Source organism: Phoenix dactylifera, chromosome 12 (genome assembly GCF_051530095.1).
Source record: "Phoenix dactylifera cultivar Ajwa chromosome 12, Ajwa_hap1_PhDact_Kaust_v1.1, whole genome shotgun sequence".
NCBI classification, from domain to species: domain Eukaryota; kingdom Viridiplantae; phylum Streptophyta; class Magnoliopsida; order Arecales; family Arecaceae; genus Phoenix; species Phoenix dactylifera.
The window spans coordinates 7,583,270-7,608,805 of NC_143201.1; the positions used below are offsets into that span (position 1 = coordinate 7,583,270).

Here is a 25,536-nt window from a genome sequence, read left to right on the forward strand (position 1 = left end):
CTAGTACAGCTGGAAATCCACGATATAACAAACCATAATTAATGGTTCCTTTCAAGTACCTTAGTACTCTATGAACAGCAATCCAATGATCCTTACTAGGATTATGAGTATACCTACTTAATCTTCCTACTGCATAAGCAATATCAGGACGAGTGCAGTTAACTAAAAACATTAAACTACCAATGATGCGAGCATATTCTATTTGTAAAATACCATTTTCTTTATTTTTCCTTAAATGTATACTAGCATCATATGGAGTAGATACGGGTTTACTATCATAATGCTCAAATTTTCTTAAAATTTTCTCAATATAGTATTCTTGTGATAGCATAAGTCCATTAGAACTTCTTGTTATTTTAATCCCAAGAATTACATCAGCTTCACCCATATCTTTCATATCAAAATTTGAAGCTAAAAATTTCTTAGTATCTATAACTATATTCAAATCAGTTCCCATTATAAGCATATCATCAACATACAAACATATGATCACAACAACATTATTAACAACCTTACTATAAACACACTTATCAGCCTCATTAATTAGAAAGCCATTAGATACCAATACTTTATCAAATTTTTCATGCCATTGTTTAGGTGCTTATTTTAATCTATATAAGGATTTTACTAATTTACAAACTTTGTGCTCATTACCAGGAACAACACAACCTTCTAGTTGTTCCATGTAAATTTCTTCATCTAATTCTCCATTCAAGAATGCAGTTTTTACATCCATTTGGTGAATTACTAAATTATGAATGGATGCTAATGCAATGAGTACTCTAATAGATGAAATTCGAGAAACTGGTGCAAAAGTGTCAAAATAATCAATATCTTTTTTTTGTGAGTATCCTTTCGCTACTAATCTTGCTTTAAACTTATCAATTGAATTATCTGGTTTTAACTTTCTTTTAAAAATCCACTTACAACCAATTGATTTATCACCTGGAGGCAAATTAACTAAAATCCATGTATGATTAGACATAATAGATTCTATTTCATTATTAATAGCCTCATTCCAAAAAGGTGCATCAGCTGAAGTTATTGCTTCTTTATAAGTTTGAGATTCATTCTCAACAAGAAAAGTGTAAAAATCATTTCCAAAATTTTTCTCTTTTCTAGTTTTTTACTTCTTCTTAAATCAACTTCATAATTTTCATGTGCCTCCTTTTCTTGTTTATTATGAGGCAGAGAGTCAATTTTTTCTTTACCTAGTTTCATAGGAAAGAAATGTTCAAAGAAATCAGCATTTTTAGATTCTACTATAGTGTTGGGTTCCATAATATTAGATTCACATTTTAATACCAAGAATCTATAAGCAGCACTATTTAATGCATAACCAATAAATAAGCAATCAAAAGTTTTAGGTCCCAACTTTCTTTTCTTTGGTTCAGGTAATAGAACTTTGGCCAAACACCCCCACACTTTAAGATATGTAAGGTTAGGTACATGACCTTCCCATAACTCATAGGGTGTCTTACCAATTTTCTTATAAGGTATTCTATTTTGAATGTGACAAGCAGAGAGAATAGCTTTCCCCCACAAATAAAGAGGTACTCCTGAGCTTATTAACATAGCATTCATCATTTCTTTTAGAGTTCTATTTTTACATTCAGCAACTCCATCAGATTCAGGAGAATATGGTGGGGTAATCTCATGGATTATACCTTTATCTTCACAAAATTTATTGAAGAGATTATACTCATATTCTCCTCCTCTATCAGTTCTTATTCTTTTAATTTTCTTATTAAATTTATTTTCTACTTCAGTAACATATTGCTGAAATTTTTCAAAAGTTTCATCTTTTGTCCTAAGTAGATATACCTTAGTGTATTTAGAATAATCATCAATAAAAGTTATGTAAAATCTTTTGTGCTTCATGCTGTTTTTATAATTTTTCCAAGACTCAGGTAATTTTTTAATCAGACAGCCGGCTAGGAAAACTTCTTGAAGTATTATGTAGCATATTTCTGTACTTCAGCATCTTCTAACACATATTTTTTATTCAGATTTACCAAAGAGGCATTTTTAAGCCCACACCCCGGGGGGGGGTCCCCATGCGCGTGATGATCGAGCGCGACGCACCCGGTTAAACGTTTTCTGATCGGATTCACCAATTTTGGCTTGGACCTCTATTGGGCTCATGCGCGCGTGGGCTACTTACTTTCTTTGCTTCACCAAGTTAAAAGGTTGAATACTACATAAAGATCTTTTGAGTTTTATCCCTTTCCAATGTGGGACTAAAGAAAGTACACTAGACAAAAAGACAAAAGACAAAGAAGGGCAGACTCGAAATTTTGAAATATTCCAACATTTTAAGACACTATTATCCTAGATAAGTAAGGCATTTTTAAGTCACAATATTTGATAAATGAAATCCATTTGATATATTTCTCATCATTTTATTAAATATCATAAATACTAGATTTGTGCAACTACACATAGGTGTAATGATTTTAGTAATGGAATAATTTGATTAAAAGGTTTTACTAGATCCTTAATTTTTATTACATAATATTCTTCAACACTTGTTTTTAGATCTATTCATCTTATCTTTCAAGAGAAAATTTGATTTACAATCAATTTTGAAACATAGCTAGTGCATTGTAGTTGCAAATAAAGTAAACCAAATTTTTATGTATATAAAGGAGCAATTTAGTATAGTTACAAAACAAAATACAATTCATTGAACATTTTTTTGATTTGTGTCTAGCGTTGTTAAAGCAATGATCGTTATATCCGGCTTCCATATGTTTGATTGATTATTTATTTATTTTTTTATGACATTGGAATAATCTATACCTAACACTATAAATATATATATGTATACACACATATATCAATACCTAATTTTATATCTAAATAATCCATTCCTAAATTGAGAAGGTGTTCCGATAATTTTTCTTAATTTTATATATTAAAATTTTTTGTGCCACTTTTTAAATATATCCATGATGCTATAGTTTTTTTTAAAAAAAATATAACTAGTTATTAGAAAATAAAAGGAATGAGAATGTCCAATGCATGTTTAAGAAAATTATAAATAATATAAAAATGATTGAGATATGTAGATTTGATAGATTAGGGAGGTGATATTTGTACACCCACAAAAAATTGATAAGAAGATCTTTAAGATTGCATGAATAATTGAAAAGGAGAAAGGGTTTTCCATGGGGGAGAGAGGGTTTTTGGAGCCCTATATACTATGCACCCATCCAATAGGATCATACAATTTTGTGCGTATAGAAGTATGAGCCTAATCTTTTGTGTCTAGGACTGGCGAGGGTGCCTCACTTTTATTTAGAGCCTTCTTTAATAGTATTCTCAAACTTTATCTAGGCTAGAGTTCAATAGATTCGCCTTATCCACTCCTTTTTTAGATTTTATAGTTCTCAATCCACAAAGAATTGGTAGTGACTCCAAATCCACCCACAATTGCGGTTATGGCCCTATCTCTAAAGATATTGAAAAAAAGGTCTAATGAAATAGCAATATAGATCTCCATCACCCCACTAAAAAAAGTAACCTAAACAAAATACCTCTTATAACAAAATAATACTAATTATTATAGGGACCTTTAAGAAATCATATTTTAACATTAGTCATCAATGAGCAACCATAATTTCACTAATATATTAGTGAATATCATAGATCCATCATAAGCAATGTGTGTCGCACGTAATCCAAGATTAATTATAATATCTCATAATAAGTTTTATTCAGGAATAACATAAACACATCGCATGCAAATTTTCATTTGAAAGACAACACATTTTTATTTTTATTAATTTTAGCAAATGTCATAATATACTCATTTCATAGTGGAGGTTTTAGAAGTAAGCATTGTTCATCAATAGAATTATAAGAATGTATAGGGCACATGTAATTTCTATATTTAAATAATTATTCTACCAAGACCCTATGAGGACAAAAGATACATGGATAACAGCTTGGCATAAAGAGGTGTGAGGTCTTTAGGTTAACATTTAGTTTCGAATTAGTTAATTACCGACCTTCTTGTTCTAGTTCCAATTACTTTTCTTTCTAGTTTGGTTGCTTCTTTTAGCTTTACTTTTGTTTGCTATTTAATCTCATGTGAGCAAAAGAGTTCCCTTGGGATCCTAACCAATGTTATTATTAGACACTTTTGAGTCAAGTGTTATCTGTTATCCTCCCTCTAATCGATCTTCAATTGTTCCATAGGTTGTATGAGGGCCTTGTACGATGAAGGGTAAGAGGGCAACTTTTAATTTTATTCTAGCATAGTTTCTAAAGCATCTATGACCTTATTGAGGATACTACTAAGAGATGGAGAGAGTGGCATACTAATATTTAGATATCTTGTGCTGGATGTTTGCATGCATAATATTCATACTCGTAAAATGTATATGAAAATTACAAATTGATGTACATTTAAGATACGAATCATTTGGCGAATTATTTTGTTTTTTATGGGGGTGTTAAGCAAATCTAATACCAAATTTTTTAAAAACAAATGCACACACATTGTTGTTATGTTATTTTTTTTATTTAAAGTAGATTTTTGGAATGTCAGACCCGGATGTTAAGGTCAGGAATATCAGATCAGGTTATTGAAGTCCATCGATTTAACGGCCCGGATATTTTTTATTCATCTTGTAACCCAATCCAACGGCACACCGGCGAAACCCTAACGCTAGCCCCCGAAGTTATATCAACCTTCCAAAGAGCTCTTGGCTCAAATTCTCTCTCGGGCGCGGCGGCTTCTCTTCCTCGCGGGGCCTCCAATCCAGAAACCCTAGTAGAACTACTCACTGCGAGATATGGTAATCTGCCGATCACTACTCCAATGGCGTCTCTTTTGATCTTCTCCTTTTGATTTCCTTTTCGTTTGATCTCTTTTCTGTTCTGTCGCTCGCAGGCGCCGAAGAAGGACAAGGCCCCGCCGCCGTCCTCAAAGCCCGCCAAGTCCGGTGGAGGAAAGCAGAAGAAGAAGGTAATCTCTATCTAGTTAGGCCTTCGATTTTTGATGATTTATTGTTCTCGTCGATCGGTTTTTGGGATCTTGTTCGTGAAAATAATGACTTTTTTTGGATTCATGCTTTCTTTTATTAAAGATCGAGTTTTGTATCTGGGTCTGAAGAATTGTTAGGGTTTTTGTCGCAGAAATGGAGCAAGGGAAAGCAGAAGGAGAAGGTGAACAACGCGGTTCTCTTCGATCAGGCAAGCTATGATAAGATGCTCTCCGAGGTTCCCAAGTACAAGCAGATCACTCCCTCGGTGTTGTCCGAGAGATTAAGGGTATCTATCCCATTCGACTGCCTTGTCCATCTTCCCATTTCTGTTAGATTCTTTATGTATTCACTAATTAATTTATTTCTTGTGAGGTTGAATCGCCTATACGTATTTGCTTGTTGTGCATTATTGGAACGGTCACTCCGTTCAGTTATTAGCTTATAGGGGAAAAACTATAATGACTAATTTGTTTATTATATTTTGTTAGGTTTTTGTTGTTTTATAAGCTTATTTTTGTTACCCATTTTGTCTTGTAGTCAAGGGATAACTACTTAAAACATATGCTGGATATTCTTTTCTCTAATTTTATGGCTTATGATTCATGGATTTTCTGCATTATTTGGGAATGCCTATTTTTCATATTGAAGATGGGCATTACCATCAAGGGCTGTCGCTTGGCTTTTTTACTGGTTTGCTTGAGAGTTGAGACAAGTCATGGGGGTATCATTTTTCTTGTCTTTTGTTATTACATGTAAAAGGAAGCTCCTTATTGCTGGTTTCAGCGTAAGCTTACGAAGCTCCTGTATGTGAAGCGTGCCATTTGGTGTTCGTTACTTTGAAGTCTTGGGGAGATTAGTATTTGTACAGTAGTTGTTACTAGGGTGAAGATATGTTTGATATAGAAACTAGCGCAGGTAAGATAGGACCAACGGTATATGAGACATTATCTTTGTTTGTGGACATGGCCTCTGATTTTAGGCTTGTGTGACCCATCCGAGCGTGGCAGTGTTTGATGTGCGCTCATCATGTTGACCCTGCCAACTAGTGTACCAATGATCCCAGTCACTGGGTCTATGCTATCATGTATTGCTGCACTTTATGGATTCTCTAGATAGCGCTGAATGAGTTTATCAGATTTGTTTGATCCTTACTAATATGAACAAGCGGTTGAATTACCTGAAATTTTTCATTGGTGTCTATAAGTTCCATTAAACCCACCAGTGATTCTTGATATAATGTTGTATACATATAATGTTGTATACATTACATTTAGGTAAACTTCCCATGGTATATAAAAATTTGCAAGGAATTTCTTCTTCCTTCCTGTCCTGAGCATCTTCTATCTGTTTCTTGTAAGGAGTTGTCTTCGTTCTCCACCTTTGAATTTACTTTGTGCCTACTTTGCTTCACCACCATCGTTGTTTTCTATCTGATTTGTAATTGGAGTTGGTCAATTGGAGGATTTCTTGTTTGGCATGAGATGGATAGGGTCAAGAGTGACAAAGAATTGTGGTTGGGCTCTTGGGAGGGTAATAAATAAATGAGAGTGCAGAAGTAGTTTTCTAGTGGTGTCTAATGATGGATGTTATGGTTAGTTGCTGGCTCAAGTGTTTTGTTGATGTGCAAGTAAATTGTTTTTTGATAAATTATTGCAATAATGTTTTAGAAAAATGAGACAAAGTGACTCACTATAAATCTATATCAGAAATGTCAGTTCTGGGGTTATAATTTTAGTTCTGCAGTTGATAGAAAGTTTTGAAAAACAGAGAATTTTTACATGTAAATCTATGCTTGCATAGCTTAGATTCTTATTTTATTTTTAAAATAGAAATGGAACAAATGATAGAAAAACTTGAAAGCAAGTAGCATACTCCTTTTTGCAGTCTGGTTGAGGATTGTAGGTTCTATTGTTTCTGTTCCTGTGATCATATTAAGAGCGCTGTTATGATTTTCTTGGCTGTCACCTTCAGTTTTTTTAAAACACTTAGCAGCATGAAGCCTTCATATAGGGTAAGGTACCCCACTTCAAAACTCCTTGAAAACTCAAATATGCACCTGCTTCCTTTGTGCTTCTTTATCAGAAGTGTTATAAAGAAGTGTTTTAAGAATACCCATTTCCCTGTACTTGCAGCTATTCCCATTCTCACACTTGCTCCCAATTTTGGCTACTAGGCTTATAATCCTCCCTCTTACTGTCTCTTCTCCTCCCTCCTACTCCGAACCTTTTCTCGTCCATTCTTTTTATTTTATTATGTACTCTATATTTGGTTTCTATGTTCCATTCTCTAATTATGTGGCCTCTCTCTTCTGAGGTCTTGTTATGAATAATTGGATTTCTGCCTTCATCATTTTTTTCAGAAGAACTTGATCTCACATGAGCTCTTTCTCTTCCATTATCTAATTGTGTACTTAGTGTTCCTTTTCTCTCTCTTCTGTTCTCAATTATGGGATATGTATTTCATATCTCCTTTCTAACCTCTCATATGTGATATGGTCAGTTATTTTTTATGTATCATGTAGCATGCTGGTATGGTGATTGAATGCCTGATTTCATACGCTTCTCATGAAACTGGCATGCTTCTGTTGTTTGTGCTAAATTTTCATTCAATTTTTGTATAAATCTTGTGCTGCGACTATGGAGATTAATTTATTGCCATCTTTTACATGTCGTATGCTGCTGTTGGTTTCAATTTATAACCTTTTTTCATATCCCATCATCGTTGTTCCTACTAATTCTCCTTGTAGTAATAACTCAAACATGGTAAGTGAATCTATTTTATGCTTAGATGTCATTGAGTTGCACCTTTTACTGGTATTATTCACCCAGCTTGTATTCATAAACACTGTTGTTTATTGTATGACCAACACCATATAGCATTCATTGCAGAAATAAAAAGTTCACCTTATTGTATCATTAATTTCTATTTTTACTAGTAGGAAATTTTATACTGATTCTTTTACTAATGGGATTCCCTGTTGGAAAACTCTTATTCAGTAATGCTGTTTGTGCATTTATTCTAAGATTCTTTTTATTCTTTTCCAGATCAATGGATCACTAGCCAGAAGGGCTATCAAGGATTTAATGGCCAGGGGTTCCATCAGGATGGTATCAGCACATGCCAGTCAGCAGATCTACACAAGGGCAACCAATACCTAATAGGGTTCTATCCTAGATTAGTTACCTAGGATGAGTACTTTCTGGTTTCCTTGGGTGGGTCTCTGGTTTCTTTTTCCTGGTGCAGAGTGATTTAATTTCGTGATGCTTGTGTTAAGAGCAAAAAGATTCTTCTTTATTGAGTTAAATTTTGTTCTAAGCTACTCTGACTATGATGCCTTTGGTAGTCAAACATTTTCCTTTTCAGATTTAAAGGCTGCATGAATTTACAACATCGTTTCCTGCAAATCAGCTTCAAAGCTAATTGCTGATCTGTTGCTTGGAGGTTGACAGACGTAAAAATTGTTTCAGATCTAAATTTCAGGTCTGACAACAACAGTAAATCTGCTGGATTAGAGTACAGCAGGGTGGTAGTTTGTGCTGGCAGTATGGAAAACAGGGTGAGAGAGAGGAATGTGCAGAGGAGGATCATAAGGGAAGGGGAAGGGGGTTTGAAGGCCTGTGGCCATTTCTATTCTCATCTTTTCTCAAGAATCTCTCTGGCAGCACTTCTCCGTATGAGTGTTTCAAGTGGCTTCAATTGCACTGTCATCCTGAAATGGCAGCACTTCGATCACACTGCGCATTGTCATCCTGAAGCTTCGATTGCATGTTTGAGATGGCTTTCAGTGCAGGTATAAACCTCAAAAACCTGGCATAATCAAAGAAAGAAAAAGCTCAAAACAATCAAACGTCAATTTAACAAAACAATCTTTATTTCTTTCAGCATCAATACGCAATAATGAGTAGGGCCTATTTGGTAGAGCTGTTGCAGTGAGAAAATATTTTTGGTACGTGAAAAAATTGCTATAAAAATATTGCATAGAATTATATAATAAAGCATAATAAAATATAATATATATTAAAACATAGTATAATATTACTGTAATATAATATACTATTATTATAATATAATTAATATTATATTGTATATTATAAAATAATAATATAATATAATTTGATATAATATAATATATTAATGTATTATGATAAATTGTAATATAATATTATATTAATAGTATAATATAATATTTAAGATATGATTTTGCAGACAGCTTCTAAAGTATGAAAGAAGATTATCCAAGAAACTGTGGATAACTTTCCTACCTTCAACAATTGTGTATTTGGTAATAGTGAACATATGCATTGCAAAAAAATATAATTAAACTAATTAATGAACATGAGACCAACCTTGAACCACCTCCAAACCACCTCCACCAGTCATCTGTAGGCACAGTATTGCATGAAGAACAACATTGAAATGCCTGCTAACTATGGAGCCATATCGACGAAATAATAATTGCAGAGACTTATTCTTTGAATGGTAACCTATTGTGTTCAAGAACATGGCCACCATTTCTTCCACCCCCTACATCTCTAGTGGCCGTCAACTTTCCAATTGTCTTCAACATGTCACTCATTTCCTCCGGCATGGAAGTGGAACAGGTGGGCAAAATTACATGACACAACTTCATGAAGCATCTCCTATCCATTCTTAGGGGATCTATACAAAACTGATCACTCTCCTTTATCATACACCTATGGTTTGCAAGTTGGGTTGCATATCTTTGTTTATTAGTCTCCCTAATTTCCTCATCTTCTTCAGAAATCAGCCTAGGTACTGATCTCCTCCTTCTCCTAATGACTATGACTAGTGAGACCATGTAATCTGCCATTAAACTTCATCATCATGTCATAATATATCCCTATGATAGCCACAGCAACTCTCCTCTTCCTATTCCTACCTAAATGATAAATGGCCATCTCTGCACATACAAATTGATTATACTTATAGGCATGGTCCAAATTGATGATTGCATGAGAGGAAGAAAGCCTTATGATAAAAATGATGGTAAATTAACAAGTATAGAGAACAATAGCCAACCAATAATGCTATTTCCTATAATAGACCTATGAGAATACTCTTTTGAGCACCTGCTACCATTATAGCATGATCAAAACATCAAACTATAAAATTAAAAATTTCAATTATACGGCAACAAAATTTCAGCTAAACAAGCACTTATTTGCCTACACCAACAACCAAAACCATTTATTTTTTAAAAAAATCAATTTTCCAAAATTATCCACATAAAGCCAACAACTTTTCCTCAACATCCTCACGTATTTCCAAATACAAACAAGAATGCAAGCAAAACAAGAGCACCAATTTCTTTAACAACTTTCACCCCGATCCAAACACAATCTAAAATTTTCTTCAAAGGAGCAAAGAAGCTTACAAGAACAAGGCGTAAAGGCCTCCAAGAAGTCCCCCTTCTTTGACCACATAGCTGGCGAGCCGAAGCACGACCAATCACCCGAGCAGCAATCTTGATCGGGTTCTGGCCGGACGTCGCCGCTGATGACGACAATGACTTGCTGCCATAGGAGGATCCTAAGGAGCTTCGGGAGACATCCTAGCTGTCCTAGGACCTCCTGCTGGACGAACAGAGTAAAGTGAGAGGGGATTAGGTTGGGGATCAAGATTCGCCGTCTCGATATCGGACCTCGGACCGATGCCACACTAGTATAGTGTCGGTACGGTACGATACGAAATTTTTTTGGCATACCGACACTAGGTACGCTACCCGTACCGGGTATTGGTGCCAAATCAAGCGATACAGTGTGCCCCGTACCGTCCGGTTTAAGCCGGTATAGCATACCATGGAGGGGATGGCTTGAGAATAGGATGAATTGGGCAATGGGGTGGTGGAAACGAGAGGATTAGAGTTAGGGGTATTTTGGGAACAAAATAAAATGGTTATTTTTTCAGCTGATGGGAAAATAATTACCCACCTCACAGGTGGGTAAGTCTTTCCACCCATTTCATGGGAAAATGATACTCATGGGTAAATAACTTAGTAATGTAGAGAAGCACAAGAATATGCTAAGTTGATCAATGGGACATTTGACCAACATTCTCATGATATTTATCCACCAAAGAATGGGCCCTTAATGAAAACAGGTGCCCCATCGATAGGCCATATAGTCTGAAGACGAGTGTTTGCTAACCATTTCGTTCCATGGAAAAAGTTGAGTCACAATGCCGATAATAAAGATGCTTGAATCTTATGTTCTTCACTTTCAATGTAAAGAAAAGAGCAAGCAAAGCATATTGACCGTCTAAATAAATTCTAAGTGTTGCTGGGGGTCCAAACCGAGAACGATTGGCACAGCGGTGTGAACGGGGTTCCCTTTGAATTGCTTTGGTTGCGCTCCACCTTCCGCCGGAAAACCTGCAAGCAAGCCTCGCACCACCACTGGGGTAGTGGGGGCCCTCCGACGATCAAGTTAGAGGGAATCGAAGGAGAAGAAGAGGTAGCAGGTAAGATGATGCTATGGAGAATCTTGCTTACCCTCCCCCTTCCCCCCCAGCCCCATATATATCAGGCTGGGGGGTTTTTCTGGGGATTGGTCATCGTGTAGCACGATGGGGTTGCCACTAACGTGGCCGTTACAGGGCGTCGTGGGGCAGCGCCGGGTACGGCCATGGCAGGGCGTAGTGGAGCTCCGCTTTGTACGGTTGTTACAGGGGATCGTGGGGCAGCGCCGGATTCGGCCGTTGCAGGGAGTAGTGGAGCAGGGGGCCGCGGCGTGCCTCAGGAGAACAGTCTGTTGTTGTCAAGAGATTGCCGACCCGAGGTCGGATTGCTGGATCAAGGGGCAACCGACTCGGGGTCGGACAGCTGGATCAAGGGGCAGCCGACTCGGGGTCGGGCTGCGGAGCCGAAGATATCCGACCCGAGGTCGGAATTGCTGGATCAAGGGGCAGCCGACTTGGGGTCGGACTGCGGAGCCGAAGATATCCGACCCGAGGTCGGATTGCTGGATCAAGGGGCAGCCGACTCGGGGTCGGACTGCGGAGCCGAAGATATCCGACCCGAGGTCGGATTGCTGGATCAAGGGGCAGCCGTAGTCTTCCTGGGCGCGCGTGCCGGTCACGTGGGGCATGGTGGCTAAGTTCTCCCGTAACAGTAGCCCCCCACTTCCGAGCCTGGAACCAGGAGGGGAACGGGTGAAGGGAGTGATGCTTCGAGATTGCCGCCATCCCTCGGAAAGGCGCGCGCGCTCCGAGCTCCCCGCTCTTTTTTTTATGGCGTATGGCGGTTGTCGCTGATCTGGCGGTCTGCGGATTTCGGCGGACATCCTTCCTTAATGGCGTCGATTCGCCTTTGGGGCGAGAACGATCCTTCGGTAGCCAGGCGTCACCGAGGCGTCACCCGCCTTTCTGCCTATTTAACCGGGGGCCCTCCCCCGTCCGTCTTTCTCTTCACAGGCATCCTCGAGTTTCTCCCTTGTGCTGTTGCCGTTGCCTGCCGGTTCTCCAACCGTCTCCTAACCCTTCGCGGACGTGCTCGCCGTTCCCGATCCAGGAGTTCCTCCAAGCCGACCCTCTGTACTTTTTCTTTGTTCTTTTCTTTGTATGTTGGCATTTTGCCATGTTGTATGGGTCTCGGCCCTGATGCAACGAAAGTTAATGCAAACAAAGTGTTTCCTCATTTCACTTTCGTCCTTCCTCTTTTTAACTCTTGATAGCGTCTCGCCGACTCCTGACTCTTGAAGTTCCTCCGGCACTAGGCCAGGCATCCGAGGGTTAGGCCTCAGGAAATCCTTCCGGCGCTAGGCCAGGCATCCGAGGGTTAGGCCTCAGGAAATTCTTCCGGCGCTAGGCCAGGCATCCGAGGGTTAGGCCTCAGGAAATCCTTCCGGCGCTAGGCCAGGCATCCGAGGGTTAGGCCTCAGGAAATCCTTCCGGCGCTAGGCCAGGCATCCGAGGGTTAGGCCTCAGGAAATCCTTCCGGCGCTAGGCCAGGCATCCGAGGGTTAGGCCTCAGGAAATCCTTCCGGCGCTAGGCCAGGCATCCGAGGGTTAGGCCTCAGGAAATTCTTCCGGCGCTAGGCCAGGCATCCGAGGGTTAGGCCTCAGGAAATCCTTCCGGCGCTAGGCCAGGCATCCGAGGGTTAGGCCTCAGGAAATTCTTCCGGCGCTAGGCCAGGCATCCGAGGGTTAGGCCTCAGGAAATTCTTCCGGCGCTAGGCCAGGGATCCGAGGGTTAGGCCTCAGGAAATTCTTCCGGCACTAGGCCAGGCATCCGAGGGTTAGGCCTCAGGAAATCCTTCCGGCGCTAGGCCAGGCATCCGAGGGTTAGGCCTCAGAAAATTCTTCCGGCGCTAGGCCAGGCATCCGAGGGTTAGGCCTCAGAAAATTCCGCTCATTGGTCGGCCAAGGCTGGCGCAAGCCGAGGCGACCGGTCGGGGCTTCAGGCTAGTCTGCTCCCGGGATGATCATCGGGTTAGCCTGGCATCCGAGGGCCGAGCCTCGGGGAATTCCGTTTGTTGGTCGGCCAAGGCTGGCGCAAGCCGAGGCGACCGGTCGGGGCTTCAGGCTAGTCTGCTCCCGGGATGATCATCGGGTTAGCCTGGCATCCGAGGGCCGAGCCTCGGGGAATTCCGCTCGTTGGTCGGCCAAGGATGGCGCAAGCCGAGGCGACCGGTCGGGGCTTCAGGCTAGTCTGCTCCCGGGATGATCATCGGGTTAGCCTGGCATCCGAGGGCCGAGCCTCGGAGAATTCCGCTCGTTGGTCGGCCAAGGCTGGCGCAAGCCGAGGCGACCGGTCGGGGCTTCAGGCTAGTCTGCTCCCGGGATGATCATCGAGTTAGCCTGGCATCCGAGGGCCGAGCCTCGGAGAATTCCGCTCGTTGGTCGGCCAAGGCTGGCGCAAGCCGAGGCGACCGGTCGGGGCTTCAGGCTAGTCTGCTCCCGGGATGATCATCGGGTTAGCCTGGCATCCGAGGGCCGAGCCTCGGGGAATTCCGCTCGTTGGTCGGCCAAGGCTGGCGCAAGCCGAGGCGACCGGTCGGGGATTCAGGCTAGTCTGCTCCCGGGATGATCATCGGGTTAGCCTGGCATCCGAGGACTGAGCCTCGGAGAATTCCGCTCGTTGGTCGGCCAAGGCTGGCGCAAGCCGAGGTGACCGGTCGGGGCTTCAGGCTAGTCTGCTCCCGGGATGATCATCGGGTTAGCCTGGCATCCGAGGGCCGAGCCTCGGGGAATTCCGCTCGTTGGTCGCGCGCCTATCACTTGCCGCTCGACGGGGTTTCTCCGTGGCCAACTGCGATCGTATTTCTCCTCCTCTCGACGCGTCGCCTGGGGAACACCAGAAGGCTATTAAATGCTAATTGAGGCGTTACCTGGAAAATCGGATCGGCCAGTTGCTGCTTGCGAGGAGTGCCAGTTAAACGGCCGCGATACGCGCGTTCTTCGAGGCGGATGCGGCCTGGGCGCGTGCGGAGATACGTGTGCCGTGGGATACACGCCGCCCGGAGTGTCCTGCATGAAGAATGCAATTAAGGAGAACGACGCTTAGGAGGTCGTGGGAGGATACGCCTCGAGAGCCGGAACGACTCCGGATTCGATGCGCCCGCATTTATTGGAGCCACCCGCATCGGAACGACCGGGGGGCCACGGTTTGGCTATAAATATAAGTGCAGGTGCGGTGGAGCCTGCCAAGCCGGAGCTGTTCAGGTTGCCATGGATCGTGGACCTCCTCTCCGGTGCGTGGCTGGGAAGCCCCTGCCGGAAGAACGGGAGGTGCGCCCCTCGCGACTTCCGCCAACTAGCCGTTTCATCTGGGATCAACGGGGAGATTCTCCCCGGTGGAACTTCGCTCTAGGCGTTTCATCCGGGATCACATCCCCCCTTTTTTCCGTCCCACCTCCCGATTGAGCTCTGCGCCAGACGCTTCATCCGGGATCGCGCCTCCTCGCGCTCTTCTCCCTTGTATTCCTTCCCTCCCCTTCTCTTGGGGAGGGCCGGAATATCCTTTGGAGGTGGCGTTCCTCTAGGAGCAGTGTGAACTCCTTCTTCGTCCACTTCTTCTTCGTCCGCGCCGGCTCTTCGTCTTTTGCGTGAGGCGTCGATGGCGCCTCCGGGGAGAAGCACCCACGCCCGGTGGGATTGCAGCTGCTTCGGGTGGAGGGTTCGGGATCTCGGATCTTCAACTCTACGGAGTCCCCACCTCTTCCTTACTTTCTTTACTCCCCAATCCCCCTCTGGGAATTCTTTGTAATCACACGAACACGCCATTGTGACCAGGAATTATTGAAATGAAAAGGACTATACATTTTTTGAACTGTCTTTCTGGCTTTGTCTTTCTACTGGTAATACACCCGTAGGTTAGCGGAATTCCAGCTCCTTGGAATTTCTCGACCATCTAGGGCCTCCAACTGGTAGGAGCCAGGTTGGTTTACCCAGCGAACCGTATACGGGCCTTCCCAATTTGGCGCCAGCTTCCCACCTTCCGCGGGTTGAGATGCTTTGGCTCGCCTTAGCACCAGATCTCCGATTCTGAAAAGTTTTGGTCGGACCTTGGAGTTATAATATCGGGCCACCCTCCGCTGATACATCGCCATCCGAACCTGCGCCATTTCCCTCGCTTCTTCCAAGAGGTCCAAGTTTCCTCGGAGTTGCTCCAAATTGGCCTCGGGTCGGTGCGTAGCCACCCGGGGCGAGGGGAGTCCGAGCTCCACGGGGACAACCGCCTCCGTGCCATAGGTTAGGCTGAAAGGCGTCTCCCCGGTAGGGGTCCGATGCGTGGTCCGATACGCCCAAAGGACGTTCTCGAGTTCTTCGACCCAAGCTTGCCCCGTCCGACCGATTCGCGCCTTAATTCCTTGGAGGATTGTCCGGTTTGTCACCTCGGCCTCACCATTGGTTTGGGGATGCGACACAGATGTGAACCGATGCTCGATCCCGAATTCCTCGCAGAAGTCACGGAAATGCTTGTTGTCGAACTGTCGACCATTATCCGAGATGAGGACCCGGGGTACCCCAAATCGGACAATGATGTTTTTCTTCACGAACTTCCGGACTTGCGCCTTCGTGATAGTGGCCAGCGGCTCTGCCTCCACCCACTTGGTGAAGTAGTCGATTGCAACAATCAAGAATTTCCGCTGGGCGGAAGCGACGGGGAATGGTCCGAGGATATCCATTCCCCACTGTGCGAAGGGCCAGGGTGCGGTGATTGGTGCCAAGGGGACAGAAGGGGCTCTCTGGACGTTGGCGTGGCGCTGGCAGGCGTCGCATTTCCGTACGTGATCCTTTGAGTCCTCCAACAAGGTAGGCCAATAATAGCCTTGCCTCATGATCTTGTGCGCCAAGGACCTAGCCCCCGAGTGCGATCCGCAGACGCCCTCATGGACTTCGCCGAGGACGTAGGCCGCCTCCGAGGGGTGGAGGCACCTTAAGAGGGGGGCGGTAAACGAGGTCCGATACAGCCTCCCTTCATAGAGTACGTAGTGGGCGGACTTCCTGACAAGTCGCCGAGCTTGATCTTCGTCTTCAGGGAGGATCCCTTCGGCGAGGTAGGCGACGAGCGGGTCCATCCAAGACGGCTCCGGATCAATCGCCATCACCGCTCCAGCCTCGCCGATGCTCGGGGCATCCAGGGTCTCCAGGTAGATTGCCCTCGACAAGTTGTGCGCCTCTGCGCCCACCAAGCGGGACAACCTGTTGGCCCTGGCATTTTCGCTTCTGGGGACCTGCTGGATGTCGACACTGCCGAGGTCGGGAATGAGTGCTTGCACCTTCCGGACGTAGTTCTGCATGGTCGGGCTCCGGGCCTCGAACTCCCCACGGACCTGCCCGACCACCAGCTGGGAGTCGGTGAAGACCTTCAAACGCCGGATGCCGAGCTCCCCAGTGAGTTTGAGTCCTGCGACTAGGGCCTCGTATTCCGCCTCGTTGTTGGTAACTGGAAATCCAAACCTCAAGGCATACTCGGCTATCACTCCATCAGGACTGGTAAGGACCAGCCCGGCTCCTCCACCCTCGGGGTTCGACGACCCATCGATGTGAAGCGTCCAGGTCGGGAGGTCGAGGCTGGGCGTTTCCGGCGGTCTAGGTTCCGCCTCCTGCACCGTGCACTCAGCAAGGAAGTCCGCGAGCACCTGGGCCTTGTTGGCGGGTCGAGGCTGGTAGCGGATGTCGAATTCTCCGAGTTCTACTGCCCACTTCACCAGCCGTCCCGCATTCTCGGGGTTGCTGAGGATCTGTCGTAACGGTTGATCAGTTAAGAGGGTGACAGAATGGGCCCGAAAATAGGGGCGGAGCCTCCTGGTCGCGGTCAGCAGCGCGAAGGCGATCTTCTCAGCCTTCGTATACCGCGTCTCGGCGTCCCGTAGGACCCGACTGATGTAGTACACAGGCTTCTGGAGCTTTGCCTCTTCCCGAACCAGCACCGCACTGACCGCGGTTGGGGAGACCGCCAGATAGAGGTAGAGCATCTCCCCTTTTTGCGGCTTGGACAGTAGGGGAGGAGACGCCAGGTATTCCTTGAGCTGGTCGAATGCTGCTTGACATTCGGCAGTCCAGAGGAAGTCTTTTGGGCGTTTAACACCTTGAAGAATGGTTGGCAGCGTTCGGCCGATTTTGCCACAAATCGTCCGAGCGCGGCGACCCTTCCAGCGAGCTCCTGAACTTCCTTTACTTTGGTCGGAGGGGACATACCTTGGATGGCCTTGATTTTGTCCGGGTTGGCTTCGATACCCCGCTGGTTGACAATGAAACCAAGGAACCTCCCGGCCGAAGCGCCAAAGGCGCACTTCGCTGGGTTCAGCTTCATGCGAAACTTCCGTAAGGTGGTGAAAGTCTCCTCCAGATCCACGATGTGCTGGTCTGCCTGGCGGCTCTTCACCAGCATATCGTCCACGTACACCTCCATGTTCCGGCCGATTTGCTCTTTGAAGATTTTGTTGACGAGGCGCTGGTAAGTGGCGCCAGCGTTCTTCAGACCGAAGGGCATTACCTTGTAGCAGTACAGCCTCCGGTCCGTTATAAAGGCAGTTTTCTCCTCGTCCTGTGGGGCCATCATTATCTGGTTGTAACCGGAGAAGGCGTCCATGAAAGACAGCAGCTGATATCCGGAAGTCGCGTCGACCAGTTGGTCTATCCGCGGAAGCGGGAAGCTATCCTTAGGGCACGCCTTGTTCAGGTCGGTATAGTCGACACACATCCTCCACTTCCCGCTCGCCTTCCGGACAAGTACAACATTTGCCAGCCACTCGGGGTAACTCACCTCCCTTATGAATCCTGCCTCCAAGAGTTTGTCTACCTCCTGGTCAACCACCCGGATCCGATCCGGGGCACAGTGTCTCTTCTTCTGCTTCACTGGCCGGTGGGTCGGGTCGACGTTGAGGGCGTGAGAAATGACCTCCGGGTCGATCCCAGGTACATCGGCCGCCGACCAGGCAAATACATCGGCATTGGCTCGGAGGAATTCCACCAACCGGGCCCGAGCTCCCGGGTCGAGATTGGCGCCGACCCGGACCACCCGGTCCTGGCAGATTCGGGGTCCGCAGGATCCTCGAGGCGAGCGCCGGCTGAGAGGAGATCTCTAAGTCGGCGAAGGGATCTTTGGAATGGCCCTTCAGGACCTGAAGTTGTCGGTGGAGATCGTCCACCCGCCGGTCCAGGGAGCGCGACCGGTGGGTGGGAGACAAGGAGCGGCGAGAGGGGGACCGACTGGAGCGCGGGTTCCTCGAGGACTGGGGGGTCTGGGAACGCGCCCGGGCCCGCCTCTCGTACCCCGCGCAGCTCCGGTGGGAAGGTCCCGGCAGAATGGAGCGTGCTCGAGAATCCTCCTCGCGCCGGCGCTCCTCCCCATGGGAGAGGAAGGAGCGCGGGTTGAGGAGGACAGGCGAACGCTCAGGCAGCGGCGGCTCCTGAGCCTGCTGCGGCGCCCGGGACATCACACCCTGCAGATTCTGCACCGCATCCGCGAGGGTGCGAACCTGCTGTGTTAGCTGGTCGAACTGGGCGGCTTCGACCATCTGAATGGGCGGTGGGGCGGTGGAGTGTTGCTGAGAGCGTGTTGGAGATGCAGCGGCCTCCCGGCCAGTGGCGCGAGAGGCCCCGCGACCGGAAGCATTGGAAGCTCCACGACCACCTCGCCGTGCCATTACGATCGCTCTGAGATCCGGGCCCTTCCTCTAGCGCCAACTGTTGCTGGGGGTCCAAACCGAGAACGATTGGCACAGCAGTGTGAACGGGGTTCCCTTTGAATTGCTTTGGTTGCGCTCCACCTTCCGCCGGGAAACCTGCAAGCAAGCCTCGCACCACCACTGGGGTAGTGGGGGCCCTCCGACGATCAAGTTAGAGGGAATCGAAGGAGAAGGAGAGGTAGCAGGTAAGATGATGCTATGGAGAATCTTGCTTACCCTCCCCCTTCCCCCCCAGCCCCATATATATCAGGCTGGGGGGTTTTTTGGGGATTGGTCATCGTGTGGCACGATGGGGTTGCCACTGACGTGGCCGTTACAGGGCGTCGTGGGGCAGCGCCGGGTACGGCCATGGCAGGGCGTAGTGGAGCTCCGCTTTGTACGGTTGTTACAGGGGATCGTGGGGCAGCGCCGGATTCGGCCGTTGCAGGGAGTAGTGGAGCAGGGGGCCGCGGCGTGCCTCAGGAGAACAGTCTGTTGTTGTCAAGAGATTGCCGACCCGAGGTCGGATTGCTGGATCAAGGGGCAACCGACTCGGGGTCGGACTGCTGGATCAAGGGGCAGCCGACTCGGGGTCGGGCTGCGGAGCCGAAGATATCCGACCCGAGGTCGGAATTGCTGGATCAAGGGGCAGCCGACTCGGGGTCGGACTGCGGAGCCGAAGATATCCGACCCGAGGTCGGATTGCTGGATCAAGGGGCAGCCGACTCGGGGTCGGACTGCGGAGCCGAAGATATCCGACCCGAGGTCGGATTGCTGGATCAAGGGGCAGCCGTAGTCTTCCTGGGCGCGCGTGCCGGTCACGTGGGGCATGGTGGCTAAGTTCCCCCGTAACACTAAGAGGCTCAATAAACTCAGGGAATTCAATTTCTTCCAGTGCCTTGAGCACATCCTCTATATTGATTGTTTGCCTCTTTGATCCCTTACAAATGTCATTTGCCCTGCACAGAATTATGATCTAAAGTCAGCTTGCAACACCTAATAATCTATACATCACTACACTTTTTCATAAAACCGCAATTGAAATTATTGAATCAATGAAATCCAACTACATGAATGAATACTTTGGATCCCAAAATTGGTATATTTTCAAAACAAAATTGAAAACAGACACAAAGAAACGATAATAGAGCAATTAATAATTAAATTGACATCAAAAATTTTTCCTTATCTCTTACTCTACATGAATTTGCAGTGTGGTTTTTCGCTTTCATCAAATATTTCGATTAAAAATATCACTTCAACGATATATCTAACTGGAGTCTCAGAAACCCTAGAAGATCTCACACGGCAATAGACACAAAGAAAAACTGAATCGAGGGCATCGAGAGGGGCGAAGAACAGGCTAACGTGGCAGAGAGGTGGTGGATAAAGATGCGGGTGCTCACCGCAAAAGCCAGGAGCGCGTCTTTGTGCACGTTAACCTCCTCTTCCCCTCCTCGTCCTCCACCTCCGGAGGACAACTCGGCCAGCTTGTCCCTCACCACCCTCCGCACGATAGCCCTCGGAAGCTCCTCCACCGCCTCCGCCAGCGCCGGCGCCGGCGCCACCTCTCCCTCACTCCCTCCTCCTCCCTTCTTCGCCATCTCTCGCTCTCTCCCTCTCCCTCTCTCTCTCTCTCTCTCTATCCTAACAAAAACCCCACCTTCTGTACCGAAAGAAAGGCTCTGATCTCGCGGTCTCGAAGCCTTCCCGCTTCCCCGTTTATTTTACTGAAGTACCCTTGTCTTTTCCTACCCTTGTCTTTTCCCTGTTATTACCATCAAGATCGGGGGGCATACGAGTATTTAATATGAATCCTAAGAGTAGAACTGGAATTCTGATTTCCTCGCTGCCCTAAAACCACTCCCCCTCGACCCGTCGACGAAAAAAAGCAGGGCCGATGGCGGGCGAGGAAGAGGAAGGGAAGCCGAGAGAACCGACGGTCGGATGGAGGGGGAGATTGGAGGATCAATGGTTGAGGATCAAGGAGCACGCGGAAACGTACCCGTACGTGTGGGCGTCGTACATCTTGGTGTACGGCGGCATCGGAGCGTACCTCACCTGGCGGTGGCGGAAGCTCCGGCGGACGGAGGACCGGGTTCGCGCCCTGCAGGAGCGCCTTCGCAAGCTCGTAGACGCCGAGGACTCCGCCGCCGGACCCGCCGGACCGAGCGGCGGCGCTTCCTCATCCACTCCAACGCCGCCGCGGCCGCCGCCGAAGCCGCCGAGTGGCCACCGATGATGAACAATACTTCCCGATGGAGAAATTCAGGTCCCCACCGAATCCTCTCCGTATTTTGAACTGTGATGTCTATTTGAGGTTTTTGAAATGTCCAGGGTTTTAGCTCTTGGGATCATCTGGTTTATCTGACCGCATTCTTTTTGTGTTATCACCATGCAAGTAACAAAATGTTGAGGTATTTGACGAAATTGTAATCCTGTAAGGATGTGAACACATACTTTTCTTGAATCAATCAATCAAAAATTGTCATAAATGTGCACTGTTGCTTCTCGGTTTATAAGGTTTTTTTTATTAATTACTAATTGCATCTGTAAACTGGTAAGTGTATGATATTTTGGGTTCAATGAAATATGCAGTCAAGCAAGTGAAGTAAATATAGGTTCTTTGGTTATACATAGGATGGGTTCGAAAGTTTGTATTTCCATTATGGTTCCAGTGACAATGAGGCTTTAAGTTAAGAAGTCAGTCAGTGTGTTGTAATGGCGAACTAGATGTTAAACTCACTGCATCATCCATTATGTAAACCAATTTTTTGAGTTTGATTAATTTTTGTTGAGGATAATTTGTTTAATGACATGTATGCATGTGTTCTAGTTACTCCATTGATACTTGATGCTAAATAGGATACTATGTGCTCAAACGAATGATTTCCTCTTGCTTGAGACGCAAACAGATGAAATTTGGACAAAGTAAGGTGAACACTCATATTGTAGAATGCCTATACTATTAGGGTGCCTCTTATTTTAAGTTCTAGAGACCCCTGAAGACAATAGGAATAGAAGTATTGCTCTTCAAGGTGTTTGTAGTTGAGAATTCTCTTGTCAATAAGCCAACCTTGAAGTTGAGAATTAAAATAAGGCTGCCCAATGCTAAAGTGGATGTAGTTGAGGATTCTCTTGTCAATAAGCTGACCTTCAAGTTGGGAAATAAAATAAGGCTGCTCAATGCTCAATCTTCACATGGATGTTCAAGCGGTAAACAGACTTATGAAAAAGCTTCGAAACTATGGCTCTACAATATTAGAACCTCATGTTGCAAGACAGAGTTGGAAGGTGCGGCTATACTAACAAGTATGGAGTGTTTATCTTCCAACTATCATGCTTATCTGATAGGTACCATTCATTTTCTTTTGTAATCTCAATGTATGCTTTAGTTTGATAGGAGTGGTTAGTTGGTTCCGATTATAGTATATATGATATTTTGCTTTGTATATTCAGATTGAAGCCAACACATCTGTTATATTGCTATGCCAAAAAATTATATGTTTGTAAATATGTTGATAATGCAAGTGGAACATCTATATATTCTATTTTGATTGGCAAATCATAGAAGTGCATTGCTTGTTGATGTATTGCAAATTGGAAATTTCTGGTTTACATCTTTCAAAAAAAGAGGTGAATTGAGCAATAACTTATTGGTTGCACACTTGCATTTGGAGGAAGTTCCAAGTTAAAACTTGGGAGGTGTCTTTCCAAGTTATTGGGCTGGGTAATTCCACTATACAGATTTTGTTTAAGTTTTCCCTTTTGAACTTATAAAATTTATCTTTCACATGTTCATACTGGGTTTGTAGATCGCATGATATTGCTCATTGGGGAATTTTGTAATAAATTATCTATCCTAGGTAGTTACTTCTATTACTACCAAGATGGATGACCGGCAGTCTAAGGATCAGAGTTTCCAGAGGATTTGCCCAAGCACTTTTTCGTAATTAATTTCAGTTTCCTGTATTGTGAGAATTTTCCAGTTTTGTACAAAATCTGCATTACAATTTTAGAATACTTATTTGAATATATGAAGACATGATTTATAGTCATAGTTACCATGTGGATCATTCACAAGGTGGATGAAAAAGTTTAGTTTAAGAAAAGCAGAGACAATAGAGATATCAATGGGATGGTCCTTTGCTTTTTGCAACTTAGGTTCTCATTGCTCCTGTTGTTTCTATAGATAACAGACACCCCTTTGGACTTGTTTGGTTGGCACAAAAAGAAGGGAAGAAAGTATGGTCAACGAAAAAATGAAGAAAAATCTCTTGTTTGGTTGGAGTTTTCAAAGAAGAGAGATGGAAAAGTAGCATTTCTATGGGAATAAGATTCTCAAATTTCATTGAAAAGAAAAATCCTATAAGAAACATGGAAAAGCTACTTTCCCATCCGATGGAAATCGGAATGCTTTTTTTTCTTCAAAACTACCCTTAAGCTATCAAAATTTATAAGTAAGGTCTTTCGATGCTCAACCAAACATAAGCCACTCTGAAATGGCTACTTTTCTATGATCAACCAAATATGTCAAAATTATTTTCTTAGGCATCATATGCTTTGGAATCAGATTTCCAAGAAAAATATTTCGATAAAGAAAAATTCTTTCTGCAAACCAAATGAATCCTTAATGCCATCTGTGTTGAAGTATTATTGGTAGGACCAAGAGACATAAGATACTTTGTTATGCTAGTATTTAACCTGATACATTCCCAATGTGTCAAAGTTAAAAGTGCTGGTCAAGTAACTGAGCTATGATTCTCTGGTCAAAGTTTCTCTAATGGATACCCATTTCTTAGGGTTTTATTTTTAAGGCATCTTTTCATGCCATAAGCCTCATTGCCTACTGACAACTCTAGAAACCAGGAACATCGTAAGAGGACTTAGAAACATTTAAGCACTTTTCTTGTGATGTTATAAATTGCATCAGTGGACTAATATCTTCACAACCATGTGATTATACGAATAATTATCCAATGAATCTAGCACGCCTGTAATTGGATTATCCCAAGCTTGACCCTGAGTAATGATTTCTTGACACAATATGTCCCTCATAAATTTAGAAATGCACCAATAAGGGTGCAAATGGGTTAGATTGGACCGGGTCATGAATGATTCCGATCCAATCTGGTTCCTAATGTTGGACCCAAACCCAATCCAATAGAAGATTGAGTCGGGTTGGATCAGGTCTACGACTAAAATTTCTGACCCGATGGGTCATTCGGGTCGGGTCTATGTATAATCCAGTCTCAACCCAAAACATTCGGATCCGATTTGGGTTCGGGTCATGTCCGAGTCGACCCTTATATGAGGAATTGTGAGAATTTAATCCAATCCAAATTCTACTATAATAGGCCTTGGCCTCAATAAACTGAACTATAGGATTTACTTTGCATTGTCTTGGACAAATTCACCTGTTTGGCCATATTTAAATTCTAGCTCACTCACTACCATGACCCAACCCATTGACTTTGTTGGGCTCTTAGCCTTAATTGCCTTGCCTAGCATTTTAAAAACAATTCTTCATGCTATTATTATATTATCGTGTGATTCATACTTTCTTAAATATAAGCTATTAGCATTTGTTATTTCGCATCCGATAGTGAGGCTTATTGAACATCAATTTAGAGGAGAACTGTTCTTGTCAACTTTATTTAGCAAGTATTTTGTGCAGTTTTCTCATAAAAATATATACTAATGATATATCCGGTTCGGGTCGAGTCGGGTCGTAGAGTAAACAATCTAAAACTGACCCAAAAAATAATGGGTCACGTTGGATCTGGTCGGGTTGAAATTCAATAAATCCAAATCCGATCCGAAAAATAGAATAGGTCTAATTTTAGAACCCGACCCGGCCCTACAGATCTTTGAAAATGGGTCAGATCGGGCCTAAGTGATTGGTTCAGGGTCACAGGTCAATCTGACCCATTTGCAGCAATATGCACCAACCGGGACTCAATTCTTTTCCTTCCTTAAATGAGGGAAGGGTGTGACACCTGAGTCACTGCCCACATTACATTTGTAATTCTTATAATATGTTCTTGAATATTAGATTGTGAGGAATAATATAGTAGAAGTATTTTCTTCTAGACAATATTTTTAAGATTAATGCTAAAATGATCTGAAATACGAGAGCCTCTCAAAATCTCTTACCGTTAAATTTTTAGGCAGATGGATCAAACTATTTAAAACTTTAATTGGTGCGTAATATGTTAGTGAACAGTCATCTAAGTAACTTTGACCTTGTGTTTGGTTGAGGTCAAGGAAAGATGGATAGAGTTGGCCGGATGGATGGAGCATATGAGGAGTAGATTTCTATATTAACAAAAATGCTTCTTAGAAATTTTTGACAAAACTCTAATACTTCTTCACTCTTTTACCCAAATAAATTATCCTCACTAAAT

The 25,536-nt window shown here is 44.5% G+C and overlaps 3 protein-coding genes across 4 annotated transcripts; 2 read left to right on the forward strand and 1 right to left on the reverse strand.

Moving 5' to 3' along the window:
* The first annotated feature begins 4,647 nt into the window (after positions 1-4,647).
* On the forward strand, positions 4,648-8,382 carry LOC103696668 (small ribosomal subunit protein eS25-like). The gene is made up of 4 exons (XM_008778352.4): positions 4,648-4,805; positions 4,901-4,975; positions 5,146-5,280; positions 8,039-8,382. The coding sequence occupies exons 1-4, from the start codon at positions 4,803-4,805 to the stop codon at positions 8,150-8,152; spliced, it is 327 nt and encodes a 108-aa protein (XP_008776574.3). The 5' UTR covers positions 4,648-4,802; the 3' UTR covers positions 8,153-8,382.
* NF-YB11 (nuclear factor Y, subunit B11) lies at positions 8,112-20,733 on the reverse strand. Of its 2 annotated transcripts, XM_089926560.1 has the most exons (4): positions 20,498-20,733; positions 19,984-20,088; positions 11,270-11,283; positions 8,112-8,801 (listed from the first exon to the last, which is right to left on the reverse strand). In XM_089926560.1, exons 1-4 carry the CDS (start codon positions 20,731-20,733, stop codon positions 8,794-8,796), a joined length of 363 nt encoding a protein of 120 aa, XP_089782686.1. In that variant the 3' UTR covers positions 8,112-8,793. The 2 variants fall into 2 exon arrangements, 1 of the variants encoding a protein (XP_089782686.1); XR_016398035.1 differs by lacking the exons at positions 11,270-11,283; positions 19,984-20,088; positions 20,498-20,733 and adding an exon at positions 10,390-10,750.
* A 34-nt stretch (positions 20,734-20,767) lies between these two features.
* Positions 20,768-23,734, forward strand: LOC148700383 (uncharacterized). The gene has a single exon (XM_088708257.2). It carries the CDS (start codon positions 21,030-21,032, stop codon positions 21,369-21,371), a length of 342 nt encoding a protein of 113 aa, XP_088564383.2. The 5' UTR covers positions 20,768-21,029; the 3' UTR covers positions 21,372-23,734.
* The last annotated feature ends 1,802 nt before the right edge of the window (positions 23,735-25,536 follow it).

Excerpts from the sequence above, each read along its gene's own strand:
- LOC103696668 (XM_008778352.4), top strand. Across the intron at positions 4,976-5,145 it reads GAGGAAAGCAGAAGAAGAAG|AAATGGAGCAAGGGAAAGCA; the intron begins GTAATCTCTATC and ends TTTTTGTCGCAG. Across the intron at positions 5,281-8,038 it reads TGTTGTCCGAGAGATTAAGG|ATCAATGGATCACTAGCCAG; the intron begins GTATCTATCCCA and ends ATTCTTTTCCAG.
- NF-YB11 (XM_089926560.1), bottom strand. The coding sequence starts at position 20,733 with ATGGCGAAGAAGGGAGGAGGAGGGAGTGAGGGAGAGGTGGCGCCGGCG. Across the intron at positions 20,089-20,497 it reads ATCCACCACCTCTCTGCCAC|GGCAAATGACATTTGTAAGG; the intron begins GTTAGCCTGTTC and ends AATTCTGTGCAG.
- LOC148700383 (XM_088708257.2), top strand. The coding sequence starts at position 21,030 with ATGGCGGGCGAGGAAGAGGAAGGGAAGCCGAGAGAACCGACGGTCGGA.